Source organism: Lissotriton helveticus, chromosome 6, assembly GCF_964261635.1.
Source record: "Lissotriton helveticus chromosome 6, aLisHel1.1, whole genome shotgun sequence".
NCBI classification, from domain to species: Eukaryota; Metazoa; Chordata; class Amphibia; order Caudata; family Salamandridae; genus Lissotriton; species Lissotriton helveticus.
In genome coordinates, this window is record NC_136067.1 from 1,144,166,427 (window position 1) to 1,144,180,451 (window position 14,025).

Genomic DNA, 14,025 nt, shown 5'->3' on the forward strand with positions numbered 1-14,025 from the left:
GATGGAGGGTGTTACGACTACTAGACATTGGCCCATGTCTGCAACTAAATTATTATCGAGGGTTTCTATTCCCTGGGAGGGTGAGTACACCGGGACAGCAGTAGGGGGCATTACAGGAGGGGGAATGAAGGAAGAACTGGTACCCGATGTTACAACTAGACCATTACCAGTAATGAGGGGGGTGAGAACTAGGGCTGGAGGCAGTCAGTCAACACCATCCAGCCCGTTAAGACAGTTGAATCGGTTATAATCACAGAAGGAGGACCCCGGGGGCCGAAAAACCGGTCTTGCTTCATACCCACGAAATGTACCCCTCCGTTCAACCCTCGTCCAATTACCTAGGGCTTGGTCATTGTACATGTGGGTAGGGGGGGGAAAAGAAAGACACTGGCAAAGTCTGAATGGTGGAATCGGGAGATCTATTAAACCCAGCACATATGTGTCGAACTGTCCTAGGGTCTCGAAAGCTCACCATAATACAGTCCCCAATTATAGATTTCCTGGTTTTACCCAGCCATGGTACTCTTCTCACCATGATAATTTCATTAATAAAATGGGCCGGGAGGGGTTTATTTCAGTTCAGCCATTTAATGACTTTACTTTTAAGTGAGTGAAAATTCTCACTTTCGCCCACCTCGAGAGGGGGGACCCCAGCCATAACTACCATGAGATGATTGGCCTCAGGGGGCAGGTCGGGTCTGCGTGGTCTAAGGGCAGGCTTTTCAGGGGGTGGGGGAGCTATATAGTCATTAGATATAGCCCCATTGGAAGCGGTCGCAGGGTGGACCGGTCCTACTGGTTGCAAAGGTGGAATAATAGGTTTGCTATTTTGTATCGGGGCTGGGTTGACCATAAGAGGTTGCGGAGGGGGGGCAGCAGTAATCACTACGGGGGGTCCTAAGTTAGTTGGAAGGATTTGAGAGTTAGGAGGAGGATTAGAGGGAGAGTTAGACTCGGAGTGTCTACCTAAAATAATAGCCGAGATTTTCATACTACTTATGGCAGTCTCCAAGATGGTGAGTCTAATCTCCACTTTCTTTATGCTCTCACTGATGGGCAGGAGCAATGACCTAAATAAAAATTCCAGGTTCCCTATAGAAGTAACGGGGGTAATACATTCGGTGGTGTATCCCCAGGAGCATTGTCATGGTCTGCGATGTTGGTACCCCTGGCAGATGGAGCTTCTGGCACCTCCACTATTGCCCTATCAGGGATGGGAGGGGGCTTTGAAGCTTTCCCGAAATCGGAGTGGGGGATTTTGGTTTTACCCTGCCCTCCCCTCAACTTCCTTCTTCTCTTATTTGGAGGTGGGCCATGCATCTCTACCACTACAACTTGCTTCGGCTTCGTATTCCTTGGCTTTACTGCAGTGGGGATCTGGGTAGTTAGATCAACAGCCGTACAACTGAGACTGGGTAGGGGGGAGGCACTTGGATCCTGGTCAGGAGGAAAACGGGGGTCGGGAATACAATCCCGCAATAAAAGAGGGACGCCATCCTGAGATAATAGGTCCTCACTAATATTTGGTGAGCCACCCTCCTGGGCGACAGGATGAAGAGTGGTGTCGGTAAGGGGCCTATTTTTCATGTTCTCAATAGAGCGACGACGCTCAACCCTACGCTCAGCCAGGGAGGTTTCCTTATCCCCATCACCCGGTGCCCTAGAAAAATAATTGTCCAAAGTCCCATTTCTGGCTCCCGCCACCTTCCCAGTGATTCCCTCCACAGCCGGCGATGCCATGTCCTTCACCTGTATCAAGGTCCACAGATCCAGTACAAAGCAGGCGAAAGTGAGTAGGCCCAGCCCAGCCTACACTGGCCTATGAGGGCCTCAGAGGGCCCGCCCTTTGCCCGGGCTTAGCCCGGCGCCCGCGCGCGTCCCGCGTTACCTTCCGTGTATTTATTCTCAGTGATTCAGATGTTATCCTGGGAGTAGGAGGCGGGGTCAGGGGGGAAGAGTCACACAGGTGCGGCCGATGACAGAGCCGCAGGCTTCCTGGGACTCGCAGTCCCGCTCTCCCACGCCGTCCAGTCAAGTCAATAGGGATCCCAGCAACACCAGGCACAGAACAACAGAGTCCTTCCAACAAGAGTCCTTCACGCTGCTTTGAGCGGCTCCCGCGAAGCGGGGGCCGCGAGGAGTGGATTTGAACTCCTGGGAGGAGGCGGGGTCAGGGGGGAAGAGTCACACAGGTGCGGCCGATGACAGAGCCGCAGGCTTCCTGGGACTCGCAGTCCCGCTCTCCCACGCCGTCCAGTCAAGTCAATAGGGATCCCAGCAACACCAGGCACAGAACAACAGAGTCCTTCCAACAAGAGTCCTTCACGCTGCTTCGAGCGGCTCCCGCGAAGCGGGGGCCGCGAGGAGTGGATTTGAACTCCTGGGAGGAGGCGGGGTCAGGGGGGAAGAGTCACACAGGTGCGGCCGATGACAGAGCCGCAGGCTTCCTGGGACTCGCAGTCCCGCTCTCCCACGCCGTCCAGTCAAGTCAATAGGGATCCCAGCAACACCAGGCACAGAACAACAGAGTCCTTCCAACAAGAGTCCTTCACGCTGCTTCGAGCGGCACCCGCTTAATCAATTTAAGAAGCAACATTGAACATTTGAAATCGTTTTCTATATTTGATTGAGAATGAAATAAAATATTTCAATATTTGAGCAATTGCCTCGGCCAATAATGATTCAGTGAGGGTCCACAGAAGGCAAAAGGTCAAGAACCACTGGACTGGATTCTTTGACACCACATGCGGCCAGGATGCAGAGCTCTGTAAGCAGCAATTGACATGATACCAGTTAGAAACAAAAAGAAATGTGAGTTATGCCGATACGGATTTTTTTTTTTTTTTTTTACTTGTACTGGTTTATTTAATATTTATTGCAGTAAGAGAAGTGGTTATTATCGTTGATGTCATTGAGTAGAAATTGACAGACAGAAAAGGTATGTATAACGCCAGACATTCGCATGGTATGTTAGCAGTGGCCATCACTTTGCCCAGGAACACAGAATAAGTCGCACTGCTTTAGGGAAGCATGACTACTGATGACTTTGTGTATAGTGAATCAAAATCTACAAGGACTGCAAAACACAGATTTTACTGCAGCTCAATACAGTGGTTCTATTTTAACAATCTTTGACCGGTGACAAGTTGAGCCAGCCGTGCTGGCAATATTTTATTTTGTGACTGTAACATGTGACCATAGACTCTATTGAACCATCATCAACTACCTAAATAAATCTATACAAAAACGTGCCCTGGGTTAGATCCAATAGACAAATACACTGCAGGTTTAGAAGCGGTATTTCCCCATTCATGGACTGATTAATGTATACACTGAATGTCAAGATTGTATTTCCACCTTGCAGGGACAATGTGAGAGCAAGAGCAATATCAAAATGAAACATAACATTTTCCTGCTTCTTTCAGCCATTCGTTCTTCTTTTCACATTATTTGGGTTCTTACTTTCTTCTTCCCAATCTTGTTCTACTTACGAAACTATCCAGCAATGAATGGCTTCTATAACAAGCACGCGCCTGGAATCGGTATCTCTAGACCGGCTGTGTGACAATCGTGATGCATTCAGTCCCCTGGACAGTTCAATTTCTTTGCACAGGAAATGGCCTTGTACCTCAGTGTTCCGCCTAGATCTGTAATACTACCACGGGCCAAGGCGGAGGGGCATTCAGAGCCTTACAATGTGTAATTGGATTCCTCTGAGAAAGAGAACTGGGACTTCAGAAATTGGTGGAACTGCTGCCTTACTGCTCACTCTTTCTACATCGACAGCAATCTGGACTAGCCATGAGAAATGCGAAGTCTGTGTCATTTCGTAGACCTCATCTCAAACATATTTATAGACAGACCAAATATTTCCATTTCTGTATTGATTTTTTACAGTCTCTTTAAGTCAATTTAAATATCTGTGGTGTGCTGTTTCAGAGGATTTTCATCAATGATACATCATGGCACTGCTACTACTTGGCGTGCACTCCATCTGTGTCTCAGATCAGTACCAAGTAGCTCTGCTAACCACACTCCACTGTTAAGTTTCTTCCTACACCTTAATGTTACTCAAGGTGATCAAGTTTAGAATTTTAGGTCCTGGAAAAGGACTGTATTCTCTAGATCAAGAAACCTACTTAAAGTTGCCACTCATGTTCATCAAGGAAGTCATTGGGTTCCCCACCAGAGGGGCCGAGTGCCTCTCTGGTGTGCTACGATGCCCGTGTACAGGGGAGCGGGTTTTTTGTGATTAATGTGAATGTGAGTGAAAAAGTGGTTTTAAAAATGCCTCAGTTTTATCCCAAAAAGTTGTATTTGTGGGAAAACCTGGCAAAGATAAAAGCAAGTGTAGCAGATGTTTCCAAACTAGTTAAATTTACCAGAGACATCCTAGTCTATAATAAAGAAGTGTACGGTCAACATGTTTCTGCCTCCTATTGCTGCTGCCGAGGAATTCTTCAGGACCAGAACACCACAGCAGTATGCGCACGCCAAGGCGCACCCTAACCAGTCGTGTGACAACACCGAATTAACTCACGGTTATGACTGTATCTTTAGAGTTTCTGAAGGACAAGTGGATCTGAAAAAGACAAAACAAGTCAACACATCCCACGAAAACGTGAATCCTTTGAGTGCTTGAATTCGTCTTCAGGTAATAGTGGTACTAAAGCTCATGCCAAAGCTGAGTGCCCTTCATCATGCAGTCGTAGGCTAATCGCTAGTAGATTGTGAGTAAATGTAAGTGAATAAATAACCTCTGATATTTTTGTGTAGAACCAAATGATCCGGTGAATTACCAGGCAGTCTTTAACACCATAAAACTCTTACCAAAAGTATGTGTTTTTACCAAAAACATGCGTTTTGCGACATACCAACTGGGAAATTGCCGGTAAATATGTGAATTACAATGGAGTTAACATGACTAAGAATTACGGGGGTATGAGCAGATATAAGGCTCCTATTTACAACCGTGTTTCAAAGTATTCCTTTTTTTGCTCCATATACTAAGTCTGCCTTCTTTGTACGGGTATTAGGAGCCGGAAACAGGAGGCAGGAGACCTAGACACTTAAAGAGGGACACAGGACACAAGTCTCCTTTGCAAATATAAATAAGTATTTTGCTGGGAGGAGCTGCTAATTAGTCTTCCTGTAGTCCTGCTGTTAGGTAGATGGAGGGGCGAAAGGTGAGACTGCAATAAGTTGCCAAAGAGAAAGGGACCCTTTTAGGTGAATCCAGACTTTTATCTGTTCCCTGATTACTGCTCATTGTGGGCATTGATCTCCAGGTGCAGAAAACGTACCTCTCTTTGTGCCACTGTTGTGGATATTTTAGACTATAGACTGCCCGCTGTGAGCACAATCACTCTACACAAAGTCTGAGTCTAGAATGCAACCTGAAAAGGACACTTGAAAGAAAGAACACCCCAAACCAGTTCTGAAAGTGCAGAGAGAAGACCCACATTCCTTCTCTGCTTTGACTGCACAAATGTGGAAGCCACTGTTCCACTTGTTCCAGGCTCTCCTTGGCCAAGGAAGGAAGTGCTCTGCAGAGTACTGCGGTGCAACCAATGCTGGTGTGTGCATGACAGCCAGCGTCATAGAGGTGAAGGGACATCATTTGAAGTCTTACCTCGGGGGTAACTGCTGTTCCTCTGACCTGAAGCGTCTAGACTTAAACTTGCCTGCTGAGAAAAGGAAGGGCCAGCTAAACCTGGAGGAGGTATAACTGCCCAGAGGCAGCCAAAAGCAGGTATGCATGGGTCTGCTAGAACAGAAATTCTGAGAAGCGCAATCTATTTGCGCTGTGAAGCATAAAGCACAGTCTCTCCCTACACATGGTTCCAGGTGGGAACTACGACATGAGATGTGACTGAGCGGATGGTGCTGCTGCATAGAAGAATCTGTGTCCCAGCAGACGGTGCTGCTGCATTGCAGAATTAGTGCCTGACCGTACTGTGCCACTGCGTCAAAGAAGTGTGTCTAAGAAGACTGTGCCACGGCACTGAGAAACTGTACCCGAGTCAGATTACACCACACCAGAGACTGTACCCGAGGCTGACCCTGCTCTGTGACCTCGGATCCTCTGCCATCTAATCCTGTATCTCGCCCGAGTTTGACAGGCAGAGGGCTGTGTCATCACTGGAGCCAGGGCCGGACTGGCCGTTGCGGGCACCCGGCGTTTCCCCGGGGGCTGCCAGGGTGAGGGCCAGTTGTGGGCCCCTGGAGGCCGTTTTTGTTACAAGGGGCTGCAATATCGGCCCCCTGTAACAAAATCGGCCCTAGCAAACAGCTCGGCCGCAACGGCACCCCATCCTTCGGGGGCCGGCCGAGCAGTTTGCCAGGGCCGGTTTCGGTTCCCTGTCCGGCCCTGACTGAAGCCACACACTCTTGAAAGGACTACCGGTGTGTATTTTATTTGAAAAGTTTTATAAAGCGCGAACAAGACCCAGACGGGTATCAGAGCACTGGACAATGTGGAAAATTAACGTTGAGGAGAAGAAACAATAAAAGTACAATACAAAAAGGCAACATAAGAGGAACCTGAGATATAAAATGAAATGTGGGTGCTAGGGGGAGACGAGGTAGCAAGTGATCAAACAGGTAAAAGCCCTACTAGATGGGGCCCTGCAGTTTTAGCAGCACACTACATCCAAAGAACGACAAAATACATTTCAGATCCAATGTAAAAATTATTGTCAAGTACATATTTCAAAACACAAAGAGAAAATGATTGTCAAGCATAAATTTCAACACACAAAGTAAAAATGATTGTCAAGCACTAGAGGGAAGTGTCTATCACATGACAAAGAAGCTATTGCTGCTGAAGTTCTTCCAAAAGTAGCTATTTGACCTGTTTCTTGAATAAAGCAGTTGAGGGGTTGGCTCTGATCGCCGTCGGTAGGGTATTCCAGATTTTTGGAGCCAGCCCTGAGAAGGTGCGATTGTAAGTTCTTTTTTTGTTGAATTTAGGTGGTTTCAGAAGTAGAATATTGGAGCTTCTTATGTTTCGACTGGAAGCAGAGAGCTCGGGTTTCTTTGCAAGGTTAACAGGGCTAATGAAGTGTATAGCTTTATGTGTCAGACAAGCTATCTTGAGGCGGATCCTTGCTTCAATGGAAAGCCAGATAAGTGGAATTAAGTCAGGTGTAATATGATCATGCTTTCTGGAGCCTGTAATTAGTATGGCAGAGGCATTCAGAGTAGCTCTTAGCGGAGCTAACCTAGATTTAGGGAGCCCAGCTAGGGTCACCAAGCCATATTCTACTTGCAGGATAACTAGGGATTGGACTGCTGACTGGATGTCCTCGTGTGGTAGGAAAGGTTTGATTTTCCTAAGAGTGTTGAGTTGATGATTGGCACTCTTAATGGTGGCACTGATGTGTCCTTGCATGTTTAGAAATGTGTCCAGGGTGTCACCTAAAGAACAAGCGGAGTCCACCATATGTGGGGTGTAGTTGAGTGCAGATATTGTTTTGATCTAGTTTTGTGTTGGGGTCTCAGTTGGGAATGCATCCTTAGGTCTGCGATGCCTATTCAGGGAGTCCGCTGCTGTTTATAAAATTAAATAACATTAGCAGATTCATTAAATATATATCTATATATATGTAAAAAAGCAACATTTTAAGTTTTAGAACATTCTGTAAATGTGAAGATACTTGAAATTGGAAACTAAAAATTAAATTGGTATCATTATCTTGATTTATGGGAGTGCTGCAAATACAGCAAATCTGGTATGGACTATTTGTGGCCTTAATTGAACCAGCAATTGTATGTGCTGACACAGAGCATGCCTTATAAGAAAAAAAAGAGAATGATGCGATGGAGTCTAGCATATTGTTTTGTATTTTAGCCATAAAACTAGATTTTGCAAAGCTTTAACTTTTCCATTCGGAGAGACAAAATGTGGGTTTTAGCTTATTTTTTTGCTTTTGAATTAAACAATTTCGATAATGTGTGCATCTGCTTTGATATATACACATTTTTGTGCAGAGTTTTAAGATTCAAATCATTGAAATTGGTTATGCAGCGTTTCCCAGTTTCCAGTTGTGATTCATTGGGGTCTAGAGAAATCAAAAGGTTAAGAACCACTGCAATAGGTCACTTCCTGATGCTCTAGTTGAAGTGAAACAACTCCCTTGTCTTGAGAACTGTAACACAGGGACTGGTGAAATAACTGAGCTCACAAGCTATTCAAAGGATAAACCACTGAGAGTCAAGTGTTGGAAGGGGTTTGCATGGCCCAGTTTTATAGAGCCACAGTAGGACAGACAACCCTGGGTAATAATAGGCAAACAATCCCTGCCCTAGGACTAAGGTTACGGGGTATTTCACTCTCATTTGTAATAGTAGCATTTGCATCTTGTGTGAGATTGTGTGAGTTCAACAGCAGTACACTGGCAAAAGTTATGGATGCATACATCTCCATAGCACGCACATTTCAATTGTTTTTAGGCTATGGAGTTTTATCTAGGTATCCTTTAAACTGAATAAAATACTTTATCAGAATTGTTGTGTTTTTTTAGAAATATTTTGCAACGTGAATAAACAACCATAACTGCCATCAACCAAATATTTCCAATTTTCTTTCTTTACTTGTATTTATGATCCACATGGGACCTCTGCAGGGTGGCCCGCAGAGTTTGGACCAACACCCACACCAACAGACCACGTACGCAACGTCAGTATCATCCTAAACAGACCATGAAACAACAAGTTAACACAATCGCCTCCACCTGCTTCCACGCACACTGTCAATGCACTGTCAATCCTAGGGGAGAGGAGTTGGCCTAACGGCTAGGGCGCTCGACCTGGGGATCTGGGTTCGAGTCTCGGTAACGACGCCAAAACCTCCTGTGATTCTGGGCAAATCACTTAATCTCCCCGTGCCTAAAATGAAAGTAACTGGAAACGTAAAAAAATGTAACGTAACTGGAAAATATGTAAAGCGCTCTGATACCTGATTCGGTTCGGGTCTAGTTCGCGCTATATAAAACTCTGCAAAAAAAAAATGCACCTCATAATCTTCAGATGGAGCCCAACCAACACCAGAAAGACCGCCACTCAAGCCCTCATCAACAGGCACTTCAACTACAGCACCATCCCCTACACCTCTATTCAGCTCCTCAGAAGACTCCAGACCATACAGAACGCTTCAGCAAGACTCACCCTGGACCTCCCCAAACGAACCCACATAGCCCCCCCACCTGAGAAGCCTATACTGGCTCTCCATTTGGAAAAGATGCCAGTTCAAGATCCTCACGCACGCCTACAAAGCCCTCCACAACCTAGGAACTGCCTACTTCAACCATCGAATGAACTTCCACCAACCCACTAGACACCTATGCTCCTGTTCATTCGCCCTCGCACACAACCCCCACATCTGATGCACCCACAGTGGCGGTCGCTCCTTCTCTTATATCACAGCCGAGACCTGGAAGGACCTCCCCCTCCATCTCTGTATGGCACCCTTGCTGTCAGACTTCAGAAAGAGACTCGAGACCTAGCTCTTCAAGGGAACAACAAGGCCCAGATACCCCTAGGGGTGACAGAGTTGTGCTTTACAAATGCTGATTGATTGATTGATGATCTAAGGATTTCTCTTGAAACCCCATTGTCAACATTATGTCGACCTCCACTATGATTTGTTTGCCCACATGTTCACCAACTCTTGTTTCCCAATTCCTAGAAGCCTTCCTGCTGTTGCTTCTGCAAGAAAAACTTCTTATCAACTTATTTTTTAAAACGCACATAAAAACATCTGTATCAACTTCTAAATCAGCGGGTATGGTTCAGTTGTTGCCATGAATGTAAAGAAGAGTGAGGAGTAAGTGGTCTCTCTCTACTCCACCTATGTTCTAGTTTCAGTTACATGTTTGGTCTAAATCATCGACAAATATCAGAAATCTTCAATATCAAGCTTTAGAAGTACAGAATATGTCTCCAGCGGACTTGAGATTCTTACTTGAGACCCTACATAACTTACAGTGCACCACAGAACCCCCACCCCCATGTATGTATACATTAGGAATAGGTATAATGTGAACCTCACAGAAGAGGAGCACTGTACATGGTTGAAAGCAAAGATACAGTCAACGAGTGATTGGAGGGCTAGCTGTAGTCTGAATGGGGAAGTAGACTGCTAGTCCATTTTTTATCCTTTTTTTACTCCCATGAGTATGTTTTTTAAAAATATAATAGTAATAATTATATTAATAAGTAATTTGCTTTTGCTAATAAGAGTCCACACTATGTACTACTTCAACAGTGTATGATTGGGAATTTTAAAATAGGCTGATACGGGCTGCATTTAACCAGTATGACAGAATAATTACAGCAATTGAGTGTGCAGTAGCATACCTGTATTGGACCGCTTCTTTGGGGTTTTGAGACTTCGGCACCTGCTACTGAGGGAACTGCTGTTTTCACTCATCGAGTCTTGTGCCGAAGAAGCACTCCCTGTTGCTTCACTGTCTCTCATCATGCTCTCATAGCCACTGCTTCCTCCACTGTGGTAGAAGAGAGCTGTTTTCCCCATGGCAGGTGGAAGTTCCCCACTTAAAACACTGCTATTGTCACTTCCATGTCCACTGCTACATCGGTGAGGTTTCCGGGGAGGGGTAATTTTGCTGTACGGTGAAGGCAGAGTATGAACAATTGGCTTCTCATCTCCGTGAATGGTGGCACGATCCTCTTTCTCGCCATTTCCTCGTACATGCAAACCCCGGGCAGATGTATTTCCTTGAAGCAATTCTGAAATACGTCCATTGACTGCTCGAAGAGGGAGTTTAGAAGCAATCCCAGAGCCCTTGTTTCTACTGAGAGACTGTGTTGAATAGGACATATTCTTTCCATTGGGAGGCAAGCTTGAGCTTCTTCCTACAGACTGCGGCAGTGATTTGGTAGAAAAACTGAGTGTTTTGGTGGTGGACGCTGAAAGACTACGAGCTTTAGGGCTCGCTAGTAGGAGCTTGCTCACTGCTGATATCTTTGATGGGCTGCCCTTCGGCGTAGTCCCCGCAGACTGGGAAAGGCCAGAGTGGGTTGGTGAGGACATTGCACTGCGGTTCAGGCTCCTCCCGGCTCTTGGCATGGTGCTATCTTTGTTAGGGCTCATTCTGGAAGTCACAGAAGACAGGCTTTCTGCTCTCTCCAAGGACAAACATTCATAGTGACTCCCTGTCGACCTTCCCAGCGAATTTGTTCTGCTTGCTAGTTGCTCGAGTTTGGCACTGAATAACTTGCTGCTGCTATTGCTTCTGGTGTCCATGCTTAAACCCTTCAGCTTACAGTTGAGTTCATCCGGAAAACTGGCTAGAGAAGACAAAGGATGGTGCGAAGGGCTTCCACCAAAAGCACTGTGTTGAGGACTAGCCCTGTTTCTTTGATCCAAACTGGACTTTCTCACGGGAGGCAGAGGTGGAGTTCCTTTTGGCCGTGCAAGAACGCAGTGTTTAGGTGAAGCAAATTTCCTCTCGAGGGAAGCTCTTGATGCCTGAGAATCAGCAAAATGGTATGCACCAGTGTTCTCACAGTTGAGAGGGCTATCATCCAGTTCTTCCTGTTCTGTGACTTTATGCATCACCCGTGGAAGGCTGCTGGTTCTGAAACAATCACTCGAATGGCTGGAGCTTCGACTGACAGAATCTGGTGAGACCATTTCACACCCATCAATGATCCTTTTCAGGTTATCTGAGATGGGAGAGAGAGATCCCTCACCACTGCTGCTGCTGAATCTGTCAGGCAGGCTCTTGCTGTCCATTTCAGCTTTGGGCAAACCACATGCAACGTCAGCCCTTGGACCATCGTTACAGTTACGGCTATCTTTTTTCGCATCATCATTCCTTTTCAACCAAGGATCATCAAATGTAATTTCCTTATGACTGTTTGACTCTACATTTGTCACTTTCCTTTGCATGTTGATTGCTAATGAATTCTCGTTAATCTCATCGGCATTATAAGGTCTCACAGCTATACAGGGGAAAACAGTTATATTGGTTTTCATAGGCAGAAAGCCTTCACAGCTAGCAAGGCCTGATGTGTTAGAGATTGTAACTGTGGTTTTGCCAAGGGCTGATATTTTGCAGCCCTTGTTGGGAGCAGGTTCACTTAAAGTATCTTCATCAGTTTCTGACAGAATGAATAATTCATCAGTGACTGGTTTCTGCTTGTCATTTGTGCGCATCACATTGGCATGCTGTAGGTTGCTAGTAAACTCAGATATTCCCGGATCTGCCATTGCTTCACCGTGGCCGTAACAAGTTTGCGCAATGAAACTGTGACATGACTGTTCTCCATCACTTCCAGTGCTCATTTCACTAAGCCAGGAACTTATAGATGACCGCCTACTTCCAGTATCCTGGCCTTTGTCATCTTGCCCTGAATTTGGCAGTGGCAAAAACTGTGTGATGCTGACCTCAGAGACAGGAGCAGCATTGGAATAGCACTCAAGATCTTCACTGATACTGCTGATGATACTCACTGGCCTAGATCCAGATGCCAGAGCTTGAACAGAGCAGTCACTGTTAAAGCTGATAATGCTGGTGGGGCGTCCGTTCTCAAGAACACCACTAATGGTCAATTCTTCAACTAGGGTAAACACCAATTCGTCTTCTCCGTTGAGTTCTAGGGGCTGCTGTACAGTAACCATGGTCGTGCTTAAAACCTCTTTCTTGGAGTTGGAGAAAATACTTGGCTTCTGCTCACTGAAACTGTCTGAGAAGTCTTCGCTGGTGGAGGAGAGGGACCTTCTCATAATTTGAGGGCTCATGCCTACTGGAGGTGTACGAATTTCTGCTTGGAACAGTGGGTCCCCTGACATTATGCCAAGATCCTTATTCGAAGATGCTGGTGGAGGTGGAGGATTTGGCAAGACCCCTTTCTGGGTATAGACCTTACATCTCTGGGAAGGTGAGCTTGGTGGCTTGTAGTCTGAAGTCTTGGAGAGGCTAGCGATTCCTAGCCTTGGTGATCCCATTGCTCTTGGCTTTCCTTCTACAAAGCCACAGGTGTTCAAACTTTCCCTGCTGCCCTGCAGACTTGTACTGTGGACCAGCTTAGGGGAGCCTTGCTGAGCGCTGCAGCTGCCTGTCACACTTCGGGGAGAGGGAGGAGTGGACATGTTACTCAAGGATCCTGAAGGGATAGGAGACTGATTCCTCAGCATTTTGTTACCATTTGCATTAATATGGTCCCTGGTGTCCACATCACTATGCTGACACTCCATAATGCTTTCAGTCTTACTCGACTCTGATATGAGCTTTGGTTCCGACACTTGGCTTGACATGGGACATTTGGCAGTCTGATCTGTAATAAATTGAGCAGGCAGTTCTTCGAAGGGAAATTTGCTGACTTCCTCGCTACCATCAATGCAGTCCAACCTCTCCTGCAACTCGGCAAAAGTGTTACACTTCAGACAATCCTTTTCAGGCTTGTTGGCTGCAGGCTCACTCAACTCCTCCATCTTTACATCGTTCTTTGTTTTCTGAAGCATAGGAACAATGGGGACAAACTCTGGGGGACCTTCATTATCCGTGAGCTCTTTGTCAGACAACGCTGTACCATTGGGACCAACGTAAATCACAGTGTCACAGGACTGTTCACTGCTCGAAGAGTAATCTGGATCACTCGATAGGTTCAGAAGTGGGAAGTCTGGATCCACCACATTTCTTGAATGGAATGGCCTCAGCTGTGTCGGCCGTCGCATCCTTCCTTCTTCGCATGAGCTTTCCCCGCCAGACGAGCTGGAGGTATACTGTGGACGAATGCAAAAAAGGTGATTCTATAACTCTTCAAACAAACAAACAGTAACTGCAGATTAAGCTAGACACTTTCTGATGAAAATAATCATCACTTAACTAAATAGAAATATCAAACAGGCATTTAGATCAAAATGAGCAGATAAAAAACACAAACGAATGCATCAAACAATTGTAAATAATATACTTTTTAAACCAAAAGATCTCTTCAATTCTATATTAAGATACTCTCCCAAATTCAAAATTAGGTTAAATTCAACAATCAGTA

The 14,025-nt window shown here is 45.8% G+C and overlaps 1 protein-coding gene across 2 annotated transcripts in view; it reads right to left on the reverse strand.

Moving 5' to 3' along the window:
- KIF26B (kinesin family member 26B) overlaps positions 1-14,025 on the reverse strand; it is a 791,950-nt gene that overhangs the window by 43,298 nt on the left and 734,627 nt on the right. For both annotated transcript variants that reach the window (XM_078648800.1, XM_078648801.1), the window contains one exon: positions 10,360-13,753. In XM_078648800.1, coding sequence (XP_078504926.1) covers positions 10,360-13,753 — 3,394 coding nt within the window. The remainder of the gene's footprint in view (positions 1-10,359; positions 13,754-14,025) is intronic.